Here is a 14,023-nt window from a genome sequence, read left to right as displayed (position 1 = left end):
TACCATTGGCATTTTGATAGAGATTGCATTGCATCTGTAGATTGCTTTGGGCAGTATGGACATTTTAACAATATTAATTCTTCCAATCCATGAGCATGGATTATCTATCTATTTATTTATGTCTTCTTCAATATATTTTACCAATCCCTATAGCTTTCAATATATATGTCTTTCATCTCCTCGGTTACATTTATTTCTAGATATTTTATTCTTTTTGATGCAACTATAGTTGGATTTATTTCTTGATTTATTTTTGATAGTTCATCATTAGTGCATAGAAGTGCAACAGATTTTTTATATTGATTTTGTCTCCTTCAACTTTACTGAATTTATTAGTTCTAACAGCTTTTTGGTGGAGTATTTGGGGGGTTTTATATAAAATATCGTATTATATGCAAATACTGACAGTTTTATTTCTTCCTTTCTGGATTAGATGCCTTTTTCTTGTCTAGCAATTTATACTGTACTTTCTTAATCTTAAACTGTTGTCTTTAATAAGGAAGATACCATCTCCCCACTCCACAAACATATACACATTCATACACACACACACACACTCTCTCTCTCTCTCTCTCTCTCTCTCTCTCTCTCTCATACATTGAAGCTCTAATTTTTTTAAATTTAGAGAAATATTCTAAACAGCCTGGCTTGGGGCACAAGCCTAACTCTGAACCACCCCTTAATGCCAGGAGGGTAGAATATTATCATTGTCAAGCTCTGCTTGAATCACAGGTTTGAATGAATATTTCCCAGAAGAAGGAGGGGAAGACAAAATAATAAAAATTTATACACATTGTACTACATGTCATTACTTCTCATTTATAATGATTCCATTGCATCATTGAATGCTGATAGCATTCACCCTGCAGAGACTGAAATTGGGAGTTTGGGGGAGAGTATGAAAGGCAGGTTGTGCAGTGGAGTTAATCCCAAGGATTAATCTTGCTGTGTTAGCTATTAACTCATTGTGGCTCCTATACAGTATTTTAAGACTAACATCCCTTTGGATTTCCTGGAGGTCTTATTCCTTCATATAGAAATTAAATAGAAGCCACTTAAAGGTGACACTTTGTTTTCATGGGTTATACCCCATAGTTGGATCCCTTGGGTTCATGTCTATAGATATTCAGTGAGTGTGAATTGAGATCATGAAGATACTTGACATTATAAGCTCTTTTTTTGTAAGCTCTGAGTAAACAAAATATAAGCACTAATTAAAACATTTCTAATGGAAACTTTGTCTTACTTCATAATTTCCGTTTGCATTCTTTTTAATGAAGTAAGCTTCTTTAATTTTTTTTTTTTTTTTTGAAATTTTATTTGGATGAGGTCAGAAATTGGTGAATTTCTCTTCCATTACTCACACTGCTTCCCAGCTGCCGGCCTCATGTTCCCGTGACATGCTGTTGAGGAGCCATCGGTGAGCCATAGCTCCGCTGCCATGCACAACAGACTCAACAGAGAAGCCCCAGGCTCAGGAAGACCCTCCCTCCCTCCCGGTGTCCCTAGTTGCCACTGGTGGCCTGGCCTCTCAGTGACTCTGAAACTCTGGAGGCCACAGGTACCCGAGTTGTCCCCACTGCTCCTCCATTGGCTTTGTATTTCTATCTAGGCGTCTCTTCTCTCAATTAGGACTTCTTACTATCAATGTCAGAAATGAAGTCCAGTGGGTTGGCTGATTTTTGAGAGCCCTAAAGAAATCATTGCTCAAAAGCTCCTGAGCCTTCTAGAAGATTATTTGTCAATAGGACCTAGAGTTTTTTCATTTCCTTGCCACCCTATTGAGCCCACGATGCCTTTTTACCTCTTTTAGTTGTCCTGCCTCATCAGTTAAACAAGCTGTGTTGTATTTAAACATGGGAATGAGATAAGGGAAGGAAATAAAGGAATTTTATGACCTTGGGCATGGACACATTTCAGTGCAAGCATTCAAAAAGGCATGTCTGTAGCTGGATGGTTGAATTATAACGGTCTTGGTATAGTGAAAATGAAAGCAGATTTTAGCTTTGAAAACAAATACCAAGAAAAATGCCTGTGGTCTCTTCCCCCTCCAAGAGATATCAGAGGAAAGGGACATTGATAGTTAAGGCTTACTCAGAAAAAGAAAATAGTTAATCACTATAAATAAGGGTAAGAGAACTATTTTTCTCTAATAATAACATATACTGCTAAGCCCAAATCCAGGTATCTCTGCCTCCCTCTAACTTCCTCTTTCTTGACTGTAATGCACAACTGCTATCCTCCCCCTGCTAGTCGCTTCCATGAATACTGCTCCCTGTAGTCTCCCATCCCCTCTTCGTTGCCTCTGCCTGCAGCCTTTCCCTGGTTTTCCAGCCCTTCCCTGGCTTTCTGTCCTTGCTCCCTAGACGGAATTGCCTTCAGGGCAGCAATCTCCGTTCTCTTGCCTCTGCGTCCTTCTGCTATCTCATCCCTGCTACTCCCTCCCCAACCCCAGATTCTGCATTCTTTCATCCAGGTTTAGCCAGACCCTAGTGGGAGGCAGGTAGGTTGTTAATGAATGAGAATGACAGCTTTGAGCTTGGCAGGTATGTTCATGCCCAGTGATCATGCGAAGTTATTTCACTCGTTACCTCCTCTGACAAATGGGATTTTATTTATTTATTTATTTATTTATTTATTTATATTTTTACAGAGACAGAGAGAGTGTCAGAGAGAGGGATAGATAAGGACAGACAGACAGGAACGAAGAGAGATGAGAAGCATCAATCATCAGTATTTCGTTGTGACACCTAAGTAAATAGTTCATTGATTGCTTTCTCATATGTGCCTTGACCACGGGCCTTCAGCAGACCGAGTGATCCCTTGCTCAAGCCAGCAACCTTGGATTCAAGCTGGTGAGCTTTGCTCAAACCAGGTGAGCCCACGCTCAAGCTGGCAACCTTGGGGCCTCGAACCTGGGTCCTCTGCATCCCAGTCTGATGCTCTATCCACTGCGCCACCACCTGGTCAGGCTCTGACAAATGGGATTTAAAATCAGCCCTTCCTCATACGTTTCTGTGAGGATTAAAATACCTACTCAATTAAAGCATAGTATCTGGCCCATTAAAAAATACACAATAAATATTAGGTATTGCTATTTCTATTATTGTTGTCATTATTACTAGAATTCCACACCTATGCCAATACGGCTAACACTACTACAGATTAATGGTTTCTAACTAGTTATAAGCCAAAGTCTTTACAATGGCTGTTCAAAGCCCTATGTGACCTTTCTCACCTCACCTCCCAAGTTACCCCTCTATTTCACAACACGCATACTCATGCACTCAAGTGTAAGTTCCATGAAGGCAGGGAATTTATATTTTGTTAATTTCTATACTTTCAATGCCTAGAATTTTTCCTAGCACATAGTAAGTGCTCAATAAATATTTGTTGAATGAAATATTTCATTCAATTCATTCAATTCATTCATGAATTCAAGCCCTAATACAAATGAATATAACTGCCTTAGTGAAGCTTTTTCTATTTCCCTAGACACGATCACTTTCTTTTCTGTATGCCTGCGCTACTTAATACATTCTTCAATTATAACATTTATCACATTGTATTTTTATGGAAAACATATTTAAAGCTCTTAAATTTAACCAGATGGTATAATTCAAAAGCACATTTCTATTTAATAGACTGAAACTTGACATTGCACGGGTTTTATTGAACGATTACAGAAATCATAATGCTCTGTGTTTTTAGATTGCATTTCCATCATGTTCTGTGACTTATTCCACAAAATTAAGCCCAAGCTTGAGAAAATCCAAGAAAAAGAAAATTCAAAAATAAACCCCAACACAGAGAGATCTCATGCAATAGTATGTTCTGTGTTTTGATATGATGGAAACCTTGCTGTTTTACTAGCACATGGGGAGGAGGCTCGCAGTATGCTGCCTTGTGTGGATGTCGGCATAGCTACAAATGCAGCTGATAAATCTGCAAAGACAAGTACTCTCAAAAGTCAATCCTAGGCCCTGGCCGGTTGGCTCAGCGGTAGAGCGTCGGCCTAGCGTGTGGAGGACCCGGGTTCGATTTCCAGCCAGGGCACACAGGAGAAGCGCCCATTTGCTTCTCCACCCTTCCTCCCCTCCTTCCTCTCTGTCTCTCTCTTCCCCTCCCGCAGCCAAGGCTCCATTGGAGCAAAGATGGCCCGGGCGCTGGGGATGGCTCTGTGGCCTCTGCCTCAGGCGCTAGAGTGGCTCTGGTCACAACATGGCGATGCCCAGGATGGGCAGAACATCGCCCCATGGTGGGCGAGCTGGGTGGATCCCGGTCGGGCGCATGCGGGAGTCTGTCTGACTGTCTCTCCCTGTTTCCAGCTTCAGAAAAAAAAAAAAAAAAAGTCAATCCTAGCCTGACCTGTGGTGGCGCAGTGGATAAAGCGTAGACCTGGGAATGCTGAGGTCGCTGGTTCAAAACCCTGGGTTTGCCTGGTCAAGGCACATATGGGAGTTGATGCTTCCAGCTCCTCCCCCTTCTCTCTCTCTGTCTCTCCTCTCTCTCTCTATCTCCCTCTGTCTCTCCCTCTCCTCTCTAAAATTAATTAAAAAATTTTTTTTTAAAAAAGTCAATCCTAGAGGAGCACACCTGTTTAGGTTGGCTTTGAAGAGGGTTTCGACATCAGGGAGAAAACATCATTTACTCGTTTTTCTTAAATAAGATGCTATTACTAAAAGCCAGGGGACATATATATATTATACAATTTTCACTCAATCTGAAGAGAGAACTAGTCAAATCTTCTATGCCTCAGGGTTAAGGTAGTGAGCGAGGACCATGCTCAAATACATTTCTCTACTACCAATGTGACTTCAGGGCCAGTGCCCCTGGCTGACCAGTCCCATATTTATTCACTGCTATCATTTTGAGTGTGAAGAGTATTTTAAGTCATTGATTGATAAACTGTTCCTGCCATTCCTACTGGAAAATATCCTAGGACATACACATGACAGAAATTAGTTTTCCCTGGACAGCAATGGTGACAGCTAAGTGGAATCTGCTGTCTGCATTTGGAGGTAATAACAATCTAATGAAGCCCCCATCTAAGGTGGTGTGAAAGCTGTGAATGCCTTTGACTAGTATTTATCAACTTTCATTTTCACTATACCAAGACTGTTATAATTCAACCATCCAGCTACAGACATGCCTTTTTGAATGCTCTCACTGAAATATGTCCATGCCCAAGTTCATAAAATTCCCTATATCCTAGCATCCTCCTTCCCAAAGTGGAATTTGCCCCCCCCCCCTTCTCCCTAAGACTAAACTGGGGAATGGCTTCCAGATCACCTGATTTTTAAGAAGAGAAATGGGCCCTGGCTGGTTGGCTCAGCGGTAGAGCGTCGGCCTGGAGTGTGGGGCACCCGGGTTCGATTCCCGGCCAGGGCACATGGGAGAGGCGCCCATTTGCCTCTCCACCCCCCCCTCCTTCCTCCCTGTCTCTCTCTTCCCCTCCCGCAGCCAAGGCTCCATTGGAGCAAAGAAGGCCCGGGCGCTGGGGATGGCTCCTTGGCCTCTGCCCCAGGCGCTAGAGTGGCTCTGGTCGCGGCAGAGTGACGCCCCGGAGGGGCAGAGCATCGCCCCCTGGTGGGCAGAGCGTCATGCCGGGTGGATCCCGGTCGGGCGCATGCGGGAGTCTGTCTGACTGTCTCTCCCCGTTTCTAGCTGCAGAAAAATACAAAAAAAAAAAAAAAAAAAAAAAAGAAGAGAAATGAAAATACATCTATTTAATATTTTCAAATTATTACTCCTGTTACCCCTGCATCTTGGAGGATAATCATAGATCTCGAGCTCTCTGGGTCCCTTTATAGCAACATAGCTTGGAGCAGTTCTAGAGGAAGATTGACAAGGGTTCTTAGGTACCTCCTTCAGCTGACTCACTACCCTTTCCCTTTTAGTCCATCACTCCAACTTCTTGGCCATAGTCTTCTCCTTAACAAGCAGCCTAGAAATAATGGCAGTATTCGCTCCATAAATTATTTGGTATAATCAATAAGCCATGCCATTCAAATTCTGACAAATTTAGTCTCTATGATAACACCAATAATGTCCAACCTATTACTAACATATGGGATTATGGAAAAGTAAGCTATAATAAAGAACACAACATGAGAGGGCATTTTCTGTAAATATTAAGTACTTGATTTGTAAACCATACCTTTCAGCTTCAGGCTGTTTCCAAAGAAAGGGGAAGCTTTGGGGAAAGGGAATAAAGTAGTAAGGAAATTGACAACCGTGGGTCCAATGACAGAAATAGTAAGAGGAAGTAGAACTTTATACCAATGACTACATCTCAAGCCCCTTATAGCTCATCATGTGATGTGAGGCTTGTGTGCATCTCTCTTACTTAGATATTAAGTTTAGGTCAGAATTGGATCTTTATTACATAATAAAAAATTCTCATGTAAGCTAAGATATCAAAAAATCAACCTGTATAATGTGAATTAACTACAGAAGCATAAAATAAAATTATTAAAATGTAGCCCAAGAAAAGAATATATAGGGGGCAGGTAATGCCCCTTGTTTGGAAATATCATTACCATCTGGGTTGTAAACCATTTGATTCTAATTTTAGTAGCTTGATGCCAGAAATAACTTATTACCAGGAAAATATACTGGAGAACTGTCAGAAATAACTAAGTTTTTACTTGTTTTTATTATATCTGTGTCACAAAATAAAACTGATGACCATACAATGATGTGAACAGGTGAGCCATATATAGCACTTTCTGCTACATATATTTATACTGTCTTTTACACCCCAATTTTTCTTCCCTGCCCACCGGACAAAAGGTCAGAGACTACTTTTGATAGCCAGAGAATCCTTCAGATAACCTCTTCTCCTTCCTGGAGGAGAACAGTGGACCTATCTGGGGTCTGTTCAGAGTTTATAACCTAATCCATAGAACTTGCACAGTAATAGCACATCTAGTCACAGCTGGTCATGTTGAGAATGTACATAAAGTACTTGATTCTCACCTTAATCTACAATATTTATGAGCTCACATTAAATATAGATCACTCCTGTCTAATCACATTGATAAAAGCATGTTATTTTGAAGTTCCAGTTCACTCCTTTCTAGCTGTGTGACCTTGATTGAGCAAGATACTTAACCTCACTAGTTTACTGGTTTCTAAAATAGGGATAATAATAGTACCTGTCTCATAGCCAGTGTATTTGAAAACTGCATTACAATGATATAGAACAGCTTGAATGATGAGAGCTTCCAAATCCTAAATTGGGTGTGCACTTAATTCAAATAGAAATAAAATAAATGACAAAGTGTTAATTATCTATTAGAAGGCAGTATAAGAATTTGAAATAGGGGATCTTAGGTAAATATGATGTTTTAAAATGGTGTTTATCTTTTTTACAAACCCTTCTTGGGGAATTCTTTTGTGCAGAAAATCTCTTAATTTGCATACTTTAATCTTCACTTTATTAAAGTAAAGGGTATATTGATTAGAAGGAAATAATAGCTTCCTCTTAGGTTTTCAGGTTTGGGGCTTATTTTGGGGAGGAGGTTGCTTCTGTTTAGAGAATGAGGGATGAATCTGGAAATTCTAAACCCTTAGTCTGATACAGTTCCTAGAAGCAGGCCACCAGGTCGTCCATTTTTTTCTGAAACCAGACCGAGTTTAATTTTAATGGCATGAGAACTTGGTATTGAAGGAGTTAAAGGGTCTCCCACACCCCTCTGCCTGAATCGCTCTTTTGTGTACACAGCTGCAGTTGGAGCACGGGTCGGAAAGGAAATGGTTAGAGGAAGAGCTGGTTTTGAGACCAGGCAAATCTGCGAGGGGGGCTGGGGGCGGCCTGGGATTTTACATGCCAGATGCAGGCCCGCCCGGGTGCCTGCCCGGAGCTGCCGGCTGCTGGCGTGGTCATGCCGCGGCCCTGTGCGAATTGAAGCGAGGTGATGAGTTAGCGAGTTGCTATGGTGACGGGACGGGCCACGTGACCAGGGTGCTGCTGCCGGCGCTTTGACGTCAGCAGCCGGGAGGGCGGGACGCAGGAGGGCGGGGCGGGAGCCTGAGCTGAGAGAAGGGAGCTCGGGCGCAGGCGGCAGGCGAGGTCTGCGTGAGGAGCAGGCGAGCGGGAAGGCGAGAGCCAGCCACCTTGCTCCCCAGCCAGCCCACAGCGGTTCGTGCCCTTCCTCGGGAGTGCGCCAATGCCTGGGCCGACCCAAACCCTGTCCCCAAATGGCGAGAACAACAACGACATCATCCAGGATAACGGGACCATCATTCCTTTCCGGAAGCACACCGTGCGCGGCGAGCGTTCCTACAGGTAATGGGTCTGGCACCCGGAGCGCCGCTGGGCGGGGGCGCGCGGAAATCCGCCCGTTATATAATGAAGCAGACCCTGCCGGACCGGGCTGCAGGCGTGCGTTTGTAAGGGCAGTTCTGGTCCTTTGCTACCCGTTTCCATGTGTCATGTTGGACATGCATTGAGGCTTCACGATTGCAGATGGAAAGCATTTTGTGAATAGGGTTGCTGCCTGCAAGGGGTCTCCCTCCATCTCTTTCCTTCCACATTGATAAAAATGCAAGCAATTTTCCCCCTTCTCCAAAGGGAGACAGGCTGTAGCACTTCCTTTTCTCCTTCCCTTTTAGATATTAAAGGAACCATGAGGTAGGCTGTGTCTAAAGGCGGACGACAGGAGGATGGCGAGGGAAATGTTTGCGCTTGCCCTGGTGTGTGTGTGTGTGCAGGAAAGATGGAATCCTCTAGATTAAGCTGCAGTCTGTGATGTTAAAACCGCCAGATTGATGGAGCTTTGTAAGAATTCTGCTCGCTGATTGGTGCAAGGATTGACAGCAGAGGTCACGGAGTCAGGCATTCACCAAAATTTTCTTCATAGAACCCAAGGTTTATTAGAAAGAGACTGGACTGCAACAGACCTGGAAAAAAAAAAATGGGTGCTGCGATGCATTTTCTTAGGAGTTTATGGCCTCCGCATGGGTGGGAGAGCCCGCCCTTTTTATTTACAGTAGGAAGGTAATTCCTGGTTGGTATTTTGCTGAGGTCTGATTTGAGGATGGGGCTGATCTTGGTCATTGTATTGTGAGCCTTTTGATTAATGAGTCATCCTGCGTGGCTGGCATCATTTTTTTTATATTAGCATATCTGGCAATATGTTCTAGTAGATAAGCTCATTAAAATTGTTTGCATTGTTTGATAAGCATAACAATGTAATGGAGAATGCAGCTAGAGTCTAATGCAGCTCAAGGCCAGACTTGAAGGGAGACTGATAGCTTCACTCATATTTCCTCTGAAGTTCTTTTGTACTGGGGTAGTTATTTTTAAACGTTACCTTGATAACCACTAACAATGCTTTTGCTTTGAAGCCGAGCGCACATACCTCTAAAGTGCATCCTCTCAGCTAGTGAGCAACAGGAAATAACTCTTTTTATGCCTTCATCTAAACATTCAGATAGTATTATAGGTAGAATATTCTCTGTGTTTAAATGTTTATAAAATAGGACCCAAAGTATCCCACTTCCTCTGTCTTTGACCAAAGAAACACTATTTGCCAACTCAAAAAAAAAAAAAAAAAAAAAAGAAAGAAAGAAAAGGTGATAAGCAACCTTTGCCCTATAGTTATATAAATACTTAGAGTTAATTTTGGCAGTGCCCGTGAAGTCACCAAAATCTCATGCATTATGGTTCCAGCTAATATGTTGACATGGCATCCTTACAGATTCCAAGTGCTTGTCATTTTCTTAATGTAAACAAAAATTGGCTCACAACTTCCGGGATTCTCCTTTTGGAGACCCAAGCTTGTGATTGGAAGTTTGGGGTCCCTCTGTCCCTCACTCCTCTCTCTACCTTTTTCTATGAACATGCCAAGGCTTAAAATAGAATTAAAAGCAAAAGCAAAAACCCTGAGTTGTTTTTAAACTTTACTTATTAATCTATTCGTCTGTCCCTCTCTCTGTTCAATGCAGCCCTCATTTCTTAAATGGTTTGATCTCTGCCATGTAGGTTGCTTTTAAGACAGAGTTCGAATTTTACCATGTGGGCCAAAGGATGTGGCCTAGTTGGGTTTTATTAGTCATGTGAACTAGTAACTTGAAATGGCAGTGGAAAATCACTTGGCAGAAAGGTTAAATACTAATTCTGGTGATAAGTCATTATTTTAAAATAAAATCTTATTTACCTTTTTAATCCTGCCCAACTTATTTCCATTTCCAGAGGTATTACCAGTTTGCATTCCGAGTCTCTATAATGGCACCTGAAATTATGTGAAAAACAAAAAGTAAATTGGAATAAAGATCTGACTAAACAAATCCTTAAGTCACTGTGAGCATCATTGCTTTTGTATTTTATGTAATAGGATTATTGGACACTAGAATGAGAGATGTCATAGGTTAAATGAGGAAGGAAGCCTCCCAAATTGCATATGTACTGTATTGTACAAAGGGAACACACACAGACAGACATGCTTGGTATTACCCTCGGTCTGTGTTTCTTCCAAAGTGGATGTCCAGTGTCTCACAACTACCACTTATTTTTCTGTAGGGGCAGAGGGGAAGGAAAAATGTGACACACTTTTCTATCCAAAAACCGTTCCGTAATTATTTTGGCATCCTGGGGCTGGAATAATATTGCCATTTAATTACTGGGAAAACTTGGAAGGCAATTTGAAAGCCAGAATAGAGGTATAACCAAATAAATTTTTTGGCTATAGGTTCAGTATAGCCCCCATCAATAAGAAGTGCTTGAAAGTAATGCTTGAGCTCTATGGAAGGCCTGGGTAAGCCCGGAAGCCTGGGCTGGCACAGAAAATTCTCCTTCTGGTTTCTTTACTGACTACTAAGTAGGACCCCCAGCAGGGCCTTTATCTTTTGAGAGATACCTACATTTACTTGTTCATTACCTATAGGATAACTCATTGCATTTTTAGAAAGTTTTTGTGAGGTTAACTTTATTTTTTTAATTATTTTATTTTATTTTATTTTTTACAGAGACAGAGAGAGTGAGAGAGAGGGATAGACAGGGACAGACAGACAGGAATGGAGAGATGAGAAGCATTAATCATTAGTTTTTTGTTGCGTGTTGTGATACCTTAGTTGTTCATTGATTGCCTTCTCATATGTGCCTTGACCGCGGGCCTTCAGCAGACCGAGTAACCCCTTGCTCAAGTCAGCGAACTTGGGTCCAAGCTGGTGAGCTTTTGCTCAAACCGGATGAGCCCTCGCTCAAGCTGGCGACCTCGGGGTCTCAAACGTGGGTCCCAGTCCGATGCTTTATCCACTGCGCCACTGCCTGGTCAGGCGGTGTGAGGTTAACTTTAAAACATTGAAAACAAAGACTTTCTTAAAAGAAAAGAGCTATGTAAATATAAGAAGAATGATGGAATTACTGAAAGAGGGACTGCTTTAGAAGCTCCAGGATGGACACCTCTCACCTGGCAGGTAGTGCAGCTGAGAGGAGGAGAAGACGGTTGGACACCATGACGGTTCTTCCCAGCACTGTCAGTGAGCCAGCCGTCGGTCTTCCTGGCAGGAGACATGATTGCCATGACATTTGCACCAATTATTTATAAATAAGGGTCAAATACGGTGCATGACCCAGATATCTTAACCCAGGTATCTCTTAGTGCAAATAGAGCCCATTTTTCTGGCCTGGACTAGAGTGGGTAGTAAATCATTATTGAAACCAGTGTGCACTTTGGTTAGAAGAGCAAGTTTTCTTTAGAAAATTACCCCTCCATTAGGCATTTTCAGTTGAGAAGAGCCAGTGCATATAATGCTCAGCAGAGCCATGTGGATGTGTTTCCAACAGCTCCTGTCCACTCCTGAGTGATGGCCGCCTCAGCCCAGCTTCCTCACTGGGTTTCTGAGCACTGGAAATCCTTACATGTTTAGAGCCACTTAAAATATAAATGCAGTGTGGGCCATTTGAGGTGACACTGTTTAATTCACAGAGTGAGTGAGCCCTGCGCTGGCTCTCCCTGGAGAGGCTACTCCCTGTAGCTGTTTCATGCAGATGCTGGTAGGAAATAAGATTTATTAACTGGCCCTCTGCCCACCGCATCTTTGTTTGCATACTCCAGGCTTTTAAGAATGAATGTATAAGTCCAGAGGACTATTTCCACATGGGTGTTTGAACATGCAACTATAGTAGCATATGTCCCTGAATACTTTTTAAAAAATTACTTGGCCCCAGGAAATGAACTGTAAAAACTAAATAAATAAATAAAAAGCCAATGAAAACTTAAGCCTAAAACATTGGCTCTGACATCCAACTTTGGCAACTTTGAAAAATGAGCTCTTGTTAAGGAAAAAAAAAAAATCATGCATGTGTGTGCATAGAAGATAGAGTGAAAGCATGTTCCAGTTAATAGAAGCTATTGAGACGTGGCTCACTCGAATCAAAATGTAGATTTCAGCTCACATGCCCCAAACAGCCCTGCAGATATGTGTCTCTACTATGTATGTATTTATCATCTGGGTTTACTACTATCCTAAGAGGTTTTTTTAAAAATGGTGATTGTTAACCTTAAAGTTTTTTTAGTATTTGTAAAAAAATAAATCAAAAGATTACTTGAAACTTTGATTTTTTGAAGTTTGTATTTATTGATTTTAGAAAGACAGAGAGAGAAAGGAAGAGAGGCGAGAGAGAGAGAGAGAAACAACAATATGTTGTTCCACTTATTTATACATTCATTGGTTGATTCTTATATGTGCCCTGACCAGGGATCGAACCCTCATCCTTGACATATCGGGATAATTCTCTAACCGGCTGAGCTACCTGGCCAGGGCTTGATGCTTTGATTCGTAGGTGCCCAATCTTTGAACTTCTTTTCTTGTCAGAGCTTCTGTTAAGGGGATGGTCTTCTGGGTACCATTAGTGAGAGGCTCACCTCTCCTCCCCAGCGGCCTTCACTGGTCGTATCTGTTTACAGAGCACTATCAGTGGAACAGTGGTTTGAGATGGTTTTCAGAATATTGGTGGTGGTTGTCCATATGTGGTATCTTTTCTATGTTTACAGGGACCTCTTAAAAGTGCAATGAATAATCTCTGAGATTAATGGAGGGGGCAATATTGGGACTGATCTCAATGTTCTTTTTGGTTTGGGGAATTAATTTGACAAATACTGTACTTGAATCTGCTCTAAGCAAGCTCTCTGCTGGATGCCCCTTCAAGGACCTTCAGTTCTAGGAAAGTCAGATGTGTACACAGCTCATTTTGTAACAGATATACCTTTTGACTATTTGGCTTTGTCTGATAGCAAAAGTGGTTTGCATTTCCTGAGCCCACAGTGATTCCAAGGAGAAAAAGGCCTCAGGCCAGTACACTGTAAGAAGCTAAATGACACTGTGGGAGACCAGACATTTTGATGCAAAGAGTGTAGGCTTTTTTTAAAAAAAAATTTTAAATTTATTGAGAGAGAGAGAGAGAGAAAGAGAGAGAGAGAGAGAGAGAGAGAGAGAGAGAGAGAAAGCTAGATGGTAGGGAGAGGAGCAGGAAGCATTAATTAACTCATAGATAGTTGCTTCTTGTATGTGCCTTGACTGGGCAAGCCCAGGGTTTCAAACCAGCGACCTCAGCATTCCAGGTCGATGCTTTATCCACTGTGCCACCACAGGCCAGGCAAGAGTGTAGGCTTTTGAATCAGAATTTGCGAGGTCCATGTTGGGCAGTTGTGGAAATGAGGCAGGAACATTGAAAGGCGGGCAGGGTGGTCAGAACTTGAAAATGGAAAGCCATTGAAAGCTCATTAATAAAAAAAACAGCATAGTATAAACAGAAGCGTGCATTGCTAGAATTGTGTCCTGTTTTGAAATGATTTAAAAGGAAAATTATGTTCTAACAGTGCCCTGCCCCACTGGCTCCAGAAGTACTAGAGAATCCTTGGTTCACCATGAGAAGAGCTTTCTGGAGCCCAGTGTAGGGACAGGACAAGGTAGACAGATGATCCCTGACTGAAGGCATTTTTCCCCGAATAGAAGCAGTGACAGCTTCACCCTGTAACTATGAGATGGGCTATATTTGCAGAAGCCCGCCTCA

General features: G+C 42.1%; 1 protein-coding gene across 4 annotated transcripts in view; it reads left to right on the top strand.

Moving 5' to 3' along the window:
- The window catches only part of MAPRE2 (microtubule associated protein RP/EB family member 2), a 153,873-nt gene that overhangs the window by 48,151 nt on the left and 91,699 nt on the right, over positions 1-14,023 (top strand). The window contains exon 1 of one of the 4 annotated variants that reach the window (XM_066352966.1): positions 8,034-8,293. The exons of 2 other annotated variants lie outside the window; for them this stretch is intronic. In XM_066352966.1, the coding sequence (XP_066209063.1) occupies positions 8,175-8,293 (119 nt within the window). In that variant the 5' untranslated portion in view covers positions 8,034-8,174. Of the gene's footprint in view, positions 1-8,033; positions 8,294-14,023 lie in introns of those variants that run through there. One more of the 4 variants, XM_066352969.1, reaches the window with a different exon arrangement.

The sequence above is a fragment of the Saccopteryx leptura genome, chromosome 11, assembly GCF_036850995.1.
Source record: "Saccopteryx leptura isolate mSacLep1 chromosome 11, mSacLep1_pri_phased_curated, whole genome shotgun sequence".
NCBI lineage: Eukaryota > Metazoa > Chordata > Mammalia > Chiroptera > Emballonuridae > Saccopteryx > Saccopteryx leptura.
The sequence above is the reverse complement of the archived record's forward strand: the minus strand, read 5'-3'. Positions and strand labels throughout refer to the sequence as shown.